Below are 15,819 nucleotides of genomic sequence, written 5' to 3' on the forward strand. Positions count from 1 at the left end.
AACTTTATAAAATTTTTCTTCCAAAATAATAACAAATTTTATGAATCTTTCAAAAATTGAACAAAATGTTTCTTTTTTGTTACTCCTTTTCTTGCATCTCCTCTTTTTCCATTTTAGGCAAAAATACTAGTTCATTCTTTCCTACCCTACTTCTTAATCTTGTTACAAATACTTTACGTGGGAAAAAAATGAAATAGCGTGGAAGGATAAAAAATACAATGAAACAGTTAAAAAAATGAGTGTACAGTAAAAAGTAAGTTTCCCTCCTACCTCTGACCCCCTGCCTCCTGCCCAGCCCACCATTTTTCCTCCACAGAGTAACAACTACTTGGAGAGACATACTTTAAAGGGAAGTTTAAAGTTTAAAGCCAACTTTTGTTGGCTAACTGGAAAATATAATCGTCATTGAGTTGTAAATGATAAAGCAGTGCATGAATGTAAGCTATTTTTAGAGTGCATAATCATAATTTTGTTCTTGGTAAAACATTTTAGAAATAGAGGCTCACTCAGTTAAAGCTGTCAAAGCTAGAAACAGTTGGATAACTTCTGGAACAGTTTGGAATTGTTATGATGTGTTTTGGGGTCCTTTCTTTTTATTTGTTTGTTAACCATGTTCTCTCCCAAATGAGGATTGGTGTTTCAGCAGAACATGAGCTCTGGAATTAGATCAGGGTTTGAACTCTGGAAATGCCAATTTCTAGCTCATAATCTTGGCAGCTCTCTTAATTTCTTTGACCCTTAGGTTTCTCACCTAGAAATAAGCATATTAATAGCTACTTCTCAGGATGATTTTAAGGGCTGATTGTAAAAAAAAAAAAAAAAAAAAACGGAAAAAGGAAAGATAAAGAAAAAGAAAATGAGTTTTGCCCAGTAAGCATTAATTTCTTTTTGCTATCAATGTTGTTAATGCAACTTGAAGGTATTGTTACATGGGACTGCTTTGTGGGGAAAAGATTTTAGGTAAATTTACCAAAGCATTATCTAGCCCTATACTTGTTTAGGAAATCCCAGATATAAATAAAGGTTGTTACTATTTAAAGCAAGAGGCAGTTGTGGCCTAGAGTAAAATTTTAAGAGCGAATAGCTAATGGGGGGAAAAAGCAGGGTTTCTTAACTAAGCAATGCTGACATTTGGGGCCAGATAATTGGGGAGGGGCAGGCTGTTCTTTGCCTTTAAGAACGCTCAGCAGCATCCTTGTCTCTTCTGACTAGATACCAGTCCGTACTCTGTCCCCCCAGGTTGTGATGGCCAAAAGTATGTCCCCTGAGGGGCAAAATCACCCCTGGCTGAAAATCAGTGTTTACTGCATTGCCTAGAAAGAACACATGTGGGATGGCTTCACATTTATAGAAGCAGAATGAAAAAGAAGAGTAAATTGATGTTATTACAGATTCTAAAATAGGGTACCTTTCATAGCTGACGCATGAAAGATTTTAAGTCAGCGAAAGAGAAGATATATATTCATAAGGAAGAGATTCAAGAAGCTTGGAAAGGCTACTTTATCCATTGCTTTAGTAATTTTACAGGGGAGAGCTAAAGAGGAAAAACAGTGTGGTTCATGGCACTTTTGAAAAAATGCTACGTTAGAAGCATATGATTTATCCTAATTTACTCACATTTATCCTAATCCTCCAACGAATCTCAGACTATACTGCTGTGTGATATGAATTTCATCTGAAGCACGAATACCCCCTGACAAGAACAAGATCTTAAAGAATCAAAGTATTTTAGGGGGTGCCTGGTTGGCTCAGTTGGTGGAGTATGCACCTCTTGATCTCAGGGTTGTGAGTTCAAGCCCCACGTTGGACATGGGGCCTACTTTAAAAATACATAAAATAAAGGATATGATATGATTTTTTTAAGTATTTTAGGAAAATGGAACAACAAAAATTTCAGTATTTCTAAATATGCTCACTTAATTGAAATTTGAGTGTGTTTTCTAGAGATTTTTGAAGACTCCTTAGTGGTCACAAACTCCTATCTTATAATTGGGGACAGTAAGGTCATGTGGGTTAGAGGATGGTTTCTGGAGTTGGGTCGCCTGCATGTGTATTGTACATACCTCATAAGCTTGCTCGGGGGATTTAGTGAGTTAATCTATTTTCAGTATTTTGGCATAATATTTGGCATGCTCAGTGAATGTTTATAACCATTTATTAAAAATTTTAATCAAAAGCTTTAATGTGTTGGTAAAGCTCAAAGGTTTAAAGCTAGTTTTGCCCAGCTCTAAAAATACATGTAAGTATATTTCTAATTTAGTAGTATTTTTACTATCTCTGGTTGCCTAGTCCCAGGAATTGTCTTTAACTAAAAAGGACAGCTTCTCAGAACAATTTGAGATTTGATAGATAGGGGCATCTGGTGTCGATATGGGTAATTTGAAGTTAGGCACCTGTTTTCAGAAACCTGTTTCAAGGAAAGAAACTCCATTTGTCAGTTTTTTGATACATTTAACTCCCCTGTCTTTGATTTTGAGGTTTCATCTCTGTCATGATAATCCTACTAGGAAAGACATCATATCGGACCATGGAGTCTCATTGGAGCAATGGAAGGCCCTCCATGTATCTCTTCAGTCATGTGCCCTGTATTTTCCACTTCCTAGGAGCTGGTTTAAATTCCTCTGATTTCTATGGAGTTGGATACTCAAATCTACCTGAGGACTTACACTGGGGAAAGATGAGATCAAGGGGCTTAGAATTTCCCTGGAAAATTCTTGTATGTCTGTTCATCGCTCTTTAGACTTCACAAATCATCTCCTTTGGAGTTCCAGTACCTAAATATCAAACTAAAGGAAGTTGCTTGTTTTTTTCGTTTTAGGCAGAAAAATTAATGAAACAGATTGGTGTGAAAAATGTGAAGCTTTCAGAATATGAAATGAGTATTGCTGCTCATCTAGTAGACCCTCTTAATATGCATGTACGTATCTTTAATCTTATTTCAGATTTTTTCGGTCTAGATTTTTGTGTCAGGGGTCCTGACAATGACCAGGTTTGATGATTGTTTAGGAGGAATCACAGGAATCCACATAGCTTTGTGCTCATTGGTGCGATTTCATACAGCAAATGGATACAGGACAAAATCAGCAAGAAAAGAGGGGCCTGGGATGAAATCTGGAGGAAATCAGGCACAGGCTTCCAGGAGTCTTCCGCTGTGAACGAAGTCACACTTCTTCAGCAACAAGCTGTGAGAACACATGTAAAGTGCCATCCACCAGGGAGGCTCCCTAGACACTTATTAGCGCCCATGGTTTTAGCTGGGACTAGTCATGTAGACTACACTTCCTAACATCTCCCCAAATTCCAGACTTTCAGAGGGAAGACAGATCTCCACTGTAAACCATTTTGTTTGCACAAAAGTTGAGGCACAGTGAGGTGTTCTTATTGGGGAGTGGTAGGAATTATCCTGAAATCTAAGCTCCCATACTCCAGCCAGGGCCCTCCTTGCAGGCAGGCCTTTCTTTGGACAACAGTCTGGAGCCTGCTGCGTTAATTTTTCTTGGCATACATTCATTTAGATAAACTTGTACTTTAATTCACCTTTTGTGGCATATAAAAAGTCCTGCTTTAAGTTATGTGGATAGTTGATTTTGGAGTCTTTAACTGTAGATTTTCATAATAAGGTATGGTAGACAACACAAGATTCTGAATTCCAGTTTTTCTGTTCATGGCCTTGGCAAATTATTTCCTCTCTGAGTGTCAGTTCCCTCCTGTATAATCCAAGGACCCTGTGATGCCTGTTCCACCTGCTTCAAAAGGATGATTTGAACATCAGATTAGTGTAATTTATAAACTCTAAAATTCCGTGTATTTTATAACAACAAGCGTAAATGAATTTTGTACAACAGATACAAATAAATAGAATACATATGATATTCCTATCTCTAAATCTGGAAAAAGAAAAGTCTAAGTCTATAATGTCTTTTAGTCTCCATGTGCATGGAGAGATAGAAGTCCCCAGAAGTAATCCTCCGTTTGAATTTGATCTATAAATTTACAGTGAGACTTTCTAGGCCCTACCTGCTTTCACTTTTGAGTAACTCTGTATCAATAGTTGAGACTCTTGTTTTTTGTTGTAGCTACAGTGGAAGTAGGTGGTGATTTGTTTCAGATTTGGCTATGGCTTTTCACTTTTTTTTTTTTTTTTTAAGTTGTAGGGGAAGTAAATCACTGGTAATTACTGCTTCTGACTCACCCCATCTGCAGCCCCTTTACTCTGTCAGGTTAGAGCTAGGTTGATGTTTTTTACTTAAGTCTTTTTCAGTTAGTTTATTCTCCCCTCTACCCCTCACACCCCAGATTTTTTGAGTCAGAAGGCTTTAAAATATACACGCTGTGTTTATTTTGAAAATATTTATCTCCTGTTTACTATTTATAAAGACAGAAGTTTGGGCACAGTTTTACTTTAGATTAATAAAATTCAAAAGTCCAGTTTTGTGTGACTTTATTTCTAAAATCTATTCCTATTATATTTGACAGTATCCTGTATGAACTAGGGGTACTCCTGGTAAGCTCTTCCCCATCACCCAGCACTGACTTAGCTGTCTGAGTTGGTTCTGGGTCTTCTTGGCAGAGTGTCTCCTCCTTGTAAGTGGAGTGAATTCAGTTTATTAGATCCATGTAGAGTTCTGAGCACTGGGCCTGGTGCTTTTTTTTTTTCTTTTTTTTTAAATAGTAGATAGTTGACTATTAAGTTCCTTTTTGTAATTTCATAGTTGTTTAGCAATTTAATTACTGCTCTGAAAAGTCTTTACTCACATTATATGTTAATCTTTCATTATTTATTTATATTTATCAGATTAGGGTTTGCCATTTTGGGAGGATTTTTTTTACTTCATGGAGTGTACTTAAGTTGTAAAATCCATGTCAACCTTACCTTTCCCCAGGTTACTTGGAGTGATATAGCAGGTTTAGATGATGTCATTACGGATCTGAAAGACACGGTCATCTTACCCATCAAAAAGAAGCATTTGTTTGAAAATTCCAGGCTTCTGCAGCCTCCAAAGGGTATAGTACAAGATTATATTTGCTAAAGTATTAAAAATGTAGGAAACATTGAAACTTTCTGCCATTATAGAACTGGTATTACGGAGGGTGGATTTTCAAGAGAAAACTGAGATCTAGTGTGCTGTTTTATAAATAGTAGTTTTAAAATAATTGCTCATTCTTCAGCTTCCCAAATTTCAATAAAATTTTTTCCCTGTAATTACATGTCAAACAACCCCCTTTTTTCAGTCATTTTTACAGCTTCCAAGTAAATAAAAATTGGGGAAATTGAGGTTAAAAAATTCAGGTCGTGATACAGGTTCTTCTGTTTTCAAAGTAAGACTTCTTTTTGTTGTTTCACAATTTAGTGATTTTTTTTTTCCTCTCAGTAATCTTAATTGTTTTTGGATTGCAGTGGTGTTTTAGAGTAAATACCGAAGTACAGATGAACTAGAAATTAAATACTACTTATTGGGGCACCTGGGTGGCTCAGTGGGTTAAAGCCTCTGCCTTCAGCTCAGGTCATGATCCCAGGGTCTTGGGATCGAGCCCCCATCGGGCTCCCTGCTTAGCAGGGAGCCTGCTTCCTCCCCTCTCTCTCTCTCTCTCTCTGCCTACTTGTGATCTCTATCTGTCAAATTAATAAATAAGATCTTTTAATAAATATATAAATACTACTTATTTTTAAGGGAAACTTCTTTATTCCTAGTTATTAGTAATCACTTTGAAAGTCCTGGAACTCAAGAATTGGAAATGCTTATTTAAAAAAAAAAAAAAAGGAAAAGGAAATGTTTATAGCTCCATCCTTAAATGTAGTACTTTTTTCCATGTCCATTGAAATATTAATCATGTTTAAGTGTTAAAGGTGATTCAGATGATGGAACCTAGGAGATAATTGGCAGATGAATAGAGGTATGTTTACCACAGCTTTCAGCTACAGATGCCACAGCAGAGCTTGATTTCCAGCTGCTCTTCATTCTATGCCCAACACTGCACAGGTTTGCTTTTCTATTGCTAGTCAAGGCTGAAATCAAATTATTAGACACACACTTTAAAAAAAAATAGGATCTGTAGAAATATCAAAATAGCATTATGTGTAAGTTATAGTTTCCTATAATCTTATTAGTTTTGCCATTATATCAAAAAGTGCATTAAATTATATTTCAAAAGTAATTATGGCCGACATCTGTACATTTTCATGAAGTAGATAACTTTTGCTTTTGGTAAATAGAAGATGATGACAGTTACCACCAAAAATGACATGTTCTTTTCATTAACTAAAATAACAAAACTGTTCATTGGGTATTTCTTTTTCTTTTCTTTTCTTTTCTTTTTTTTTTTTTAAGATTTTATTTATTTATTTGACAGAGAGATCACAAGCAGGCAGAGAGGAAGGCAGAGAGAGAGGAGGAAGCAGGCTCCCTGCTGAGCAGAGAGCCCGACGCGGGGCTCGATCCCAGGACTCCGAGATCATGACCTGAGCCGAAGGCAGCGGCTTAACCCACTGAGCCACCCAGGCGCCCCTTCTTTTTATTTTCTAAAACAACAAAGCTCTTTTTCCCCTCCTAATAAAAAGCATTTAGTTTAATACATTTTTAAAAATTTTTCCCCCAAAGAAAATGCAAGTGATTTATCTGAGCCCAGATCAGAAGAGTAAAGTAAAAGTTGGGTTATAAGTTACATTCTTTACTACCCTTTTCCAGGTCATTGGTAGTCTGAACAAGAAATAACTTTTATAATTTTTCATGTCTCAGTTTCACAGAACTAGTGATTTTAGAAAAATGAGTTGTGTTTCACATGCTATTAGAGAAAGTTCCTTTCCTCATCAGCGAGCTCTTAGTCCAGGTAATTGGGTGACTTCACTAGCTGGACTTGGCCCCAGTTAGCACAGTAAATACCAAATTATGAGATACTTCAGCGTTATGTGTAAATCTGTTGCTAATTTGAAACCATTATCCAAAACTAGAGGTGGTTTCTATGAGTTTTATTTCAAATTTTTGTAAGTTACACAAGTATTTCTTGATTATGTAATCCAAAGTTACACTGTTTGAGCCTTCTCAGCCATGCATTTTTGGAAAGTTTTTTTTTAATCAGGAACAGAAGTTTGAAAAACCATTGATTTACTTTTTGACACAACATAAATTGGATATTAGTATGCAGAAGCAGAGCATAAAATCAGTTGTATACCGTAACTTGTTCCATTTTTGAACTGGAAATAGGTTACCTAGGTTAGAGTCATTGCTTTATTGCCAATTTTATGTTATCCCTAGACAGTTCATGTCTGTCTAAGCCAGAAGTCATCACTGCCTCAAAGAATACACAAGGGTAATTTGATAATGACATATATACTAGCACATGAACTCATACAGTCACATAAAGGTATAAAGTTTCAGCTGTCAGGCCAATAAATGGTCACAAGAACATGTCATAAAATATTAATGGTTGTATTAAAAAATAACCCTTTGTTATTCCAAAATTTACATTTAAAATTCTATCTGAATACTATACAGTTCTTTCTATAAACTCTTAACTTACATAATCATTTTGACACAAAAGTTTTATGTTTGTAAATTTTACCATGTTTCTCTTCAATGGATCATGAAAATGTAAATAACTTAGAAAAATTTATTTTGAAAAGTGATTTTTTTTGAGGCTATAAAACCCTCCTTTCCTCCCTCCACCTTCGAATTTAAATAGATGTAGTTTTTACAGATACGTATTTTTCCACTTTTTTTTTTAAGATTTTTATTTATGTATTTATTTGACAGATATCACAAGTAGGCAGAGAGGCAGGCAGAGAGAGGAGGAAGCAGGCTCCCCACTGAGCAAAGAGCCCAATGTGGGGCTCGATCCCAGGACCCTGGGATCATGACCTGAGCTGAAAGCAGAGGCTTTTAACCCACTGAGCCACCCAGGCGCCCCTATTTTTCCACCTTTTGAACAAATTTTTTATTAAAGCTTAGAAGTCAATAAAGTATCTCGAAAAAGAAAAAAGTTGGTTACTAATAAGATATTTGTCACTAATGAGAATTATTTCAAATTTGGATCTTTTGTCCTAATTCTTTTCTTCCTCACCCTAAATATTTTATTTGTGTGTGGTGTTTATGAAGTAAAGCCCTTATCTAAACATCCATATTAAAGAGAGGTTTGAGATTTGTAGCCTCTACAAAGCACGAAGTAATAAGCACATTTTTTTATTTTGTGGAAAATCGTTGTAAAAGTATCAGACTCAGAAAAACTAAAGCAACAGAAAAACTAGTTGAAGGGTTGCAAAACTAATAATTGAAGTCAAATGCCTCACATTCATTTGCAGGACCATTCATGGATCATAAACATGAACAAAAGATACAGAAGAGGTGCCACTTTTTAAATACTATTGCTTGATTCTTTAATAACGTGCCAGATGAAACAACATGAATCTTGGCGAAGCAGCATGCATACAGAAATGGGGATAAAGCAGTTGAATGGATAATTATAAAGCTAACACATGTGGTGCCTGGGTGGCTCAGTCATTAAGTGTCTGCTCATGATTCTGGCCTCCTGGGATTGAGCCCTGCATCGGGCTCACCACTCAGTGGGTAGCCTGTGTCTCCCTCCTCCCTCTTCCCTCCATCGCTTGTGTTCTCCCTCTCATTGTGTCTTTGTGTCAAATAATAAGTAAAAATCTTTAAAAAATAAAATAAAAATAAAATTCAGTTAACACATAACTACCACCCAGGTCAGGAAGTGACCAGTGACTGCCCCCCCCCCCCAGCCCTGTTCCCTCAGCTGTCATATCTCTGTCCTCCAGCAGATGATGAAATCCCAAAGCTTTCATTACACAGTAAATCTCCAGACATTTAAAAAAAAAAAAAAAAAAAAAAAACTGCTTAGGGGCGCCTGGATGGCTCAGTGGGTTGGGTCTCTGTCTTTGGCTCAGGTCATGATCTCAGGGTCCTGGGATCGAGTTCCGCATCGGGCTCTCTGCTCGACAGGGAGCCTGCTTCCCTCTCTCTCTGTCTGCCTCTCTGCCTACTTGTGATCTCTCTCTGTCAAATAAATAAAGTTTTTTAAAAACCTGCTTAATTGGGCGCCTGGGTGGCTCAGTGGGTTAAGCCGCTGCCTTCAGCTCAGGTCATGATCTCAGGGTCCTGGGATCGAGTCCCGCGTCGGGCTCTCTGCTCGGCAGGGAGCCTGCTTCCCTCTCTCTCTCTCTCTCTGCCTGCCTCTCTGTCTACTTGTGATCTCTCTCTGTCAAATAAATAAATAAAATCTTAAAAAAAAAAAAACCTGCTTAATTAATAACCCTAATTACAATCCTTGAAGAGCGATTATGGGAAAAACTTAATCCTTCAGAATTGCCAGAACTAAACTATTAGGAATAATATATTCCAAGTGATAAATGGATACTGTGAAACAAAGAGGACATTCTAAGAAACTTGCCTACGTTTGTAAAGTGACAGTGTAGCTGCAAAATCAACAAGATATGAGGACTTTTGCTCAATAGATGGTTCAAAAAAACCCCAAGATTCAAATAATATGCATATAAAAATTTGCTCGTAGATCTGCATTCCATATTAAATTATCTGATCAAAATAACAAATGTAATAATAATTCCAAGCTTCTGCAGTCATCCCATATGTTTTCAGTTTGATTTGAATTAAATGACATTAGACAACTATGTTCTGTATTCACATGTTCCATCCAGAAGAAAAGTGTCAGTAGAGGGTTCAAGTTATAACTGACTTAGTTAAATTCTTTATACCTAAGTGAACTTAATTAAAAACTTTAAAAGACTGCATGGAAATATTAACGTGTTCTGGCATGATTTAAATTTTAAAATAGCTTCAGAAAAGTTTAGGATGATTACACTTGGCTTAGTTGAATCTTAAAGAATTAAGACCACCGGAAAAATTGTGCTGGAAGAAAAGTTTGGACATTATTTTGAAGAGTTTGATGTGAAAAAAGTTGTTAGTTTTCTTGTGGAATCGAGCTCAAGTTTCTCATTTAAAAAAAAATGAGAATTGGGGCGGGATGGGATTTTAATACAAAATATCTACTTTTCTTATATCTTGTATTTTATTTTTATTATATAATAAGAATGCTTGAGAAATCTCCAAAGCCTCTTCATTTTACCCCAGCATGCCACCTGTAAATATTTTTTTAGGTGCAGTTATATGAGAAAAGTAGAGGAGCTCTGAATTAAGCAAATAAAATTTAAGTCAGACTTGTGCATGGTCATGATTTTAGTATTAACTTACAAAAATGTTTCCTCATTTTAGTTGAAAAACAGGTGGTGATGATTCCCAAAATGCTTGAAACCTTGACCAATTTAGATCTCTCATATTAAAAGAATTACCTTAAGTTGTATTAAGCAGCAAACTGCTATCAGTGGAGACCTTAGGTTAATAATACGGTTTTATTCCTTGGAAAATAAAACAGGAGTGACTAGCAGCTTTTGTTCCTTTTAAGAGGAGATCTTTATCTGTGTGGGAAGAAGCTCGTGCTCTTTTGGCTAAAACTTAAATTTGCTGAATAATAGCAAAACAGTGTTCACTACAGTCTTTTGAAGAAGTTCTCAGTTTTCTCTGGGCTATTGTTAATGCACTGTCATGCTGTTAGTTTGTGAAGGTGGGCGGTGTTACACCAAATTTTGTCAACTGTTGATTGAGGGGCGTGAGTTTGGTTGTTAAGGTGATTGTCTTTAGTACCCTGAACTAGATCTTTCCATGAAGGGAGGAGGCATAAGCATGCTATAATTATAACCCCAAATGTGTGTCATCACAGACACTGAACTTAGAGAAAGCGGCGCTTTCCTTTTCTACTATTCAGAAAAGGTTAACAAGTGAATGTTAGGAAAAATTTTTAGTGCCAGCAGCATTAATATTATATTGGTTATCACATAAACTAAAGCAAATAGGAATAATAAAATAACGTGTTTATTACCAGGTGTTCTTCTGTATGGGCCTCCAGGCTGTGGTAAAACTTTGATTGCCAAGGCTACCGCCAAAGAAGCAGGCTGTCGATTTATTAACCTTCAGCCTTCAACGCTGACCGATAAATGGTACGGAGAATCTCAGAAACTGGCTGCTGCTGTCTTCTCCCTTGCCATAAAGCTACAGCCTTCCATCATTTTTATAGATGAAATAGGTATGTGACTTTTCTATGTGAGCATTTTAAAGTACCATTCTTTATTTTTTTTATTTTTTTTCAGTGTTCCAGGATTCATTGTTTATGCACCACACCCAGTGCTCCACGCAATATGTCCCTCCGTAATACCCACCACCAGGCTCACCCCACCCCCCCGCTCCCCTCCCCTCCAAAACCCTCAGTTTGTTTCTCAGAGTCCACAGTCTCTCATGGTTCGTCCCCCTCCTCTGATTTCCCCCAGCTCACTTCTCTCCATCTCCCCATGTCCTCCATGTTATTCCTTATGCTCCACAAGTAAGTGAAACCATATGGTAATTGACTCTCTTCTGCTTGACTTATTTCACTCAGCATAATCTCTTCCAGTCCTGTCCATGTTGATACAAAAGTTGGGTATTCATCCTTTCTGATGGAGGCATCATACTCCATAGTGTATATGGACCATATCTTCCTTATCCATTCGTCTGTTGAAGGGCATCTTGGCTCTTTCCACAGTTTGGCGACGGTGATCATTGCTAAAGCACCATTCTTAAGGGTGGTATTTCGATGACCACATTTAGTTTTTAACATTTATTAGGTCAAATTAACAAAAGGGGTAACCACCATCTCTGTATGTTTTGTATATTTTCCATGTTACAGAATGAATCATAATCTGTTCATTACCCTACTTGATTGTAATTTTCTGTCTTCTCCCTAACACGGGCAGCATACAGTGACATCACATACCTGTCTACTTACGTGTATCTGTCTGTCCAGGGTGGATCCCTGGAAGTTTGAGCCATTAGGTTGTGTGATGGGTCCGTCTTCAACCTCACTCATGCCTGTTTTCACTCTCACCATTATATAGCTTCCCTACAGACTCCCTAAAATTTATTTTTTCAGACACTACCATTGATTTTTTTGTCACTTTAAAGAACATGAATTTTCTCATCATTGGTTTGTGTTTCCCTGTGTTGCTAGTAAATACTGCCATCTTTGAAATGTTGGGTTTCCTTGCTTTTAAATTGCTAATTTTTCTTTGGGGGTTTTTGCATTTTGTTGGTAATTTGTTGATGTGTTTATTGTGATTGCAAATATTTTCTAGACGGGCTTATGTTTTCACTTTGTAATAGTTTTTTTTTTTTTAAACAAGGATTTATGTTCAGTTGTATTTATCCATCTTTTTTCCTTATGACTTATACTTTTTGTGTCTGGCTTACAAATCCCTTCACTGGCACCATAAATATTCCTCTTTTTAAAACATATAATGTGAAGTTGGAATCTAATTTCATTCTTTTCCATATGGACAGCCAACTTACAAAATAGATCATCTTTCCATATATGTGATGACTTTTATATAAGTGCACTTTTTCTGTATTTTATGGATCATCAGTATTTTTGTTCCTGGTACGGTGAGTCATAGTAAAGCTATAGTAATTAAAGCTACAGCTTTGAATTAATTTATACCATTATATGTATTATGGGAGGCTGTATAGAAATCTAGAGAGAAAAATAGGTTCAGGTATATAGTACTTTGGTTACTTCTTTGCCTTGTGTATTTCTCTATTACAACAGTTTTGGGGTTTGGGTGTGAATTTCGTACAAAGGCACAGGTATAGCTAGATTTTTAAAAAATTTTAATCTAAGATGCTTTAACCAAGAGGTGTGGTCTGTTTGCCTTTATTCCAATAGCTGATTTATTTAGATTTACTTCTGTTATATCACTGTGTGCTTCTTATTTACCAGCCCAGTGGACTTTTTTTTACTGTATCTCCTTTTCCCTGCCATAGTTTTTGAAGTTACATATTGTTTTTCTTTTAGTGAAACATTCAGCATACTTACTTGCCTTAAAAGTCTACCCTAACCATTTCTGCCCTCTTCCCAAATAATGCAGGGACCGTACAGCCCTCGAACACTAATCACTCCACTCATCTCTCACATGCTAACATTTTCTCTTCCTTTGTGGCCTCGACACTGGTGGTTGTTTCTGCACTGGTGGTACTTGTTCAGAGACACCATGATCGATGGCTTGTTTGCTCACTATTGGTCCTTGAATACCTGCCTTTTCTGGATTTAATTTCCTTCTTAACCAAAATCTGTCGAAGTTGTTTCAGCACAAATCATGAATACAGTAAATTCTGTCTTTGGATGAAAATGTGTTAATTCATCCGTTCTAAAATATACCATTTTGTTACTTATATTTTAACCTCACTGAAATTGGGATAGCATATTATAATTGGCAGAGTTTTTTCTTCTTTAGCATTATAACTTAATTGGCAACATTTAAAGCTTTGTTGATGCATAAAATAATGGTATGTACATATATGTATGTACATACACCCACTTCACCTCTCTCCTTCATTTTGAGTCATTTCCATAGTTTTATCATCGAGTTCTGTACCATATTTCATCAGTTCTAAAATGAAATAAAGTTATCATAAAATTCGGTTATGAGTGATTAGACCCCACAGGCTCTCTGGAAGATAGGAAAACTACTCTTTTTTTTTTTTTTTTTTTGACAGAGAGATCACAAGCAGGCAGAGAGAGAAGGGGAAGCAGGCTCCCCACCAAGCAGAGAGCCCGATGCGGGGCTTGATCCCAGGACTCTGAGAGATCATGACCTGAGTTGAAGGCAGAGGCCCAACCCACTGAGCCACCCAGACACCCCAGGAAAACTACTGTTGATTGTTCTCAGGCAACACAGAATTCTTATATAAAAACAAGCTGTATTCTAGCTAATGTCAGAAATGATCCAAGGAAACAAACTCAGATGAGTTAACAACATAAAGGTGTAGAATTTCAGACCACAGAAAAAACAATCCAAAAAATACTACATAAAAATAGTATGTTTAAAACTGAGACATAAAAGGGATTGAAATTCAAACAGAAGAGCAAACTATAGTGAAAAAAGATAAATCTGAAAAAGAATCAAACAGAACTTCTAAAGCTCAAATATAATTAACAGAATACACACCCAATGGTTGTGACACAAACACAGCCAAGCTAAGAACTGCTTTTTGTAACTTACTCAAAGATTAACTGATTTTTAGTTGTACCATTTATTTATACTGTCTTTTTTTTTCATTCTTAAGATGTACTGTCTTCCAGGTCTTTTCATTCTAGAAGGAAAATGCCCCCCCCCCACCTTTTAAAAGCATTTTATGTTCTTTGTAGATAATTGGGAAGACAGAAAATAATGCAAGAGAAAATTTGAATTGTCCATAAGTCTATCACTGAGAGATAACTAAAGTGATTAGCATTTTTGGAGTACTTTATTTATTTATTTATTTGGCCGGGGGAGGCGGGTGTTTAAAGATTCTATCCATCTACTTGAGAGAGAGCATGAGAAGGGAGGGGATTAGAGGGAGAAGCAGACTCCCTGCTGAGCAGGGCGCCTGACAACGGGACCAGACACCAGGACCATGACCTGAGCTAAAGGCAGTTGCCCAACCAACTGAGCCACCCAGGCACCCATTTTGGAGTACTTTAAAGGCTTTTTCACATTACGTAACATATACGCCCATGCATGCTAGCCATGTGTGTTTGAAACCAATTTCTGTCCTGCATTTCCTACGTAGTAGTGTTTTGACATTTTCCAATGTCATTTTTTCTTTATTTCCAGGAAAAGTATGTAAAGAAAAGAATGTGACCCCATAATTAAAAATATATAGGATGCAGATAACCGGAAAGTTAGGGCCAAAGCACACAGACATTCCTCTAAGACACTATTTGATCTTCTTCCAGCCTCTCAGTACCAGAGTCTGTACTTTTTTAAATATGTTGGCATGAAAGTATTTTTAGGAAAGAAATGAAGATTGGGAGTTGATTGCCTTTTAATTTGCCTGGTTATTTGCCAGAATTGTTAAATCAGACTTATGTGTGAAAAGGCATAGTTGAACCCTTCTTGTACTCTTACACAAAGTTGGTGCCTTTTGATTAAGGATTTGAAGTTACAGGAAGAGTAAATAATTCAATATTAATTTCTAAGGTTGAGGACTTTTTCCTTCTAGACTCCTTCTTGCGAAACCGTTCAAGTTCTGACCACGAAGCTACAGCCATGATGAAAGCTCAGTTTATGAGTCTGTGGGATGGATTGGACACTGATCACAGCTGCCAGGTGCGTGAAAGAAATCTGCCACGAGCTCATGGCGGTGGGCATGGGGGGTAAGAGAAGATTCACTGGGCTACTTCATAGGCTTTTTCAGAAAAGTTTTTTTTTTTTAATAGTTACTAAGTGATGGGGATCTGAAAGAATGGTTTGTGCACATTTTCATCCATTTTGAGGGCTTCGTGTTAAAGAAAACGTTAAAAGATTACTTAAGTGCCTGAGACAAATACAACAGAGAAGAGAAAACAGGGTGAAGCCTCTCCTTGGAGTTTTTAGAATCCTCCTGCCAAGGGAAGAGAAATGACTAGTGACTGGATTCTGTATGCATGTTTCTTTAGACCCTTCCCATAGATCTTTACTCTCCGTTCCTCTGTCACTTACCTTCATTTCATTTTGCGGTTTTCGTTAGTTGCTGGAACGAACATACGTACTTTCCCACTTAGTGCCACATGCACCTTTATCAGGATTCCAGTTTTGTAAAAGACATTCTTCTAGCCTGGGCATTGTCTGTTCGCCTTGCAGGGCTGTGAGCACCAGAACTAGGGTCCCCTCATATGCCCCAAAGGGAACGTACCTGTGTTGTTCAGTTTACCTCTCAGGGTTCCCATTTTCTCTTAGTTCTT

General features: G+C 36.9%; 1 protein-coding gene across 6 annotated transcripts in view; it reads left to right on the forward strand.

Annotated features, from left to right (window-relative positions):
- Positions 1–15,819, forward strand: part of ATAD1 (ATPase family AAA domain containing 1) — a 66,192-nt gene that overhangs the window by 34,019 nt on the left and 16,354 nt on the right. For 5 of the 6 annotated variants that reach the window (XM_047701734.1, XM_047701735.1, XM_047701732.1 and 2 more), the window contains 4 exons: positions 2,819–2,917; positions 4,884–5,004; positions 10,912–11,112; positions 15,099–15,205. In XM_047701734.1, coding sequence (XP_047557690.1) covers positions 2,819–2,917; positions 4,884–5,004; positions 10,912–11,112; positions 15,099–15,205 — 528 coding nt within the window. Of the gene's footprint in view, positions 1–2,603; positions 2,717–2,818; positions 2,918–4,883; positions 5,005–10,911; positions 11,113–15,098; positions 15,206–15,819 lie in introns of all 6 variants that reach the window. The other variant, XM_047701738.1, reaches the window with a different exon arrangement.

The sequence above is a fragment of the Lutra lutra genome, chromosome 14 (assembly GCF_902655055.1).
Source record: "Lutra lutra chromosome 14, mLutLut1.2, whole genome shotgun sequence".
In the NCBI taxonomy this organism is placed as follows: domain Eukaryota; kingdom Metazoa; phylum Chordata; class Mammalia; order Carnivora; family Mustelidae; genus Lutra; species Lutra lutra.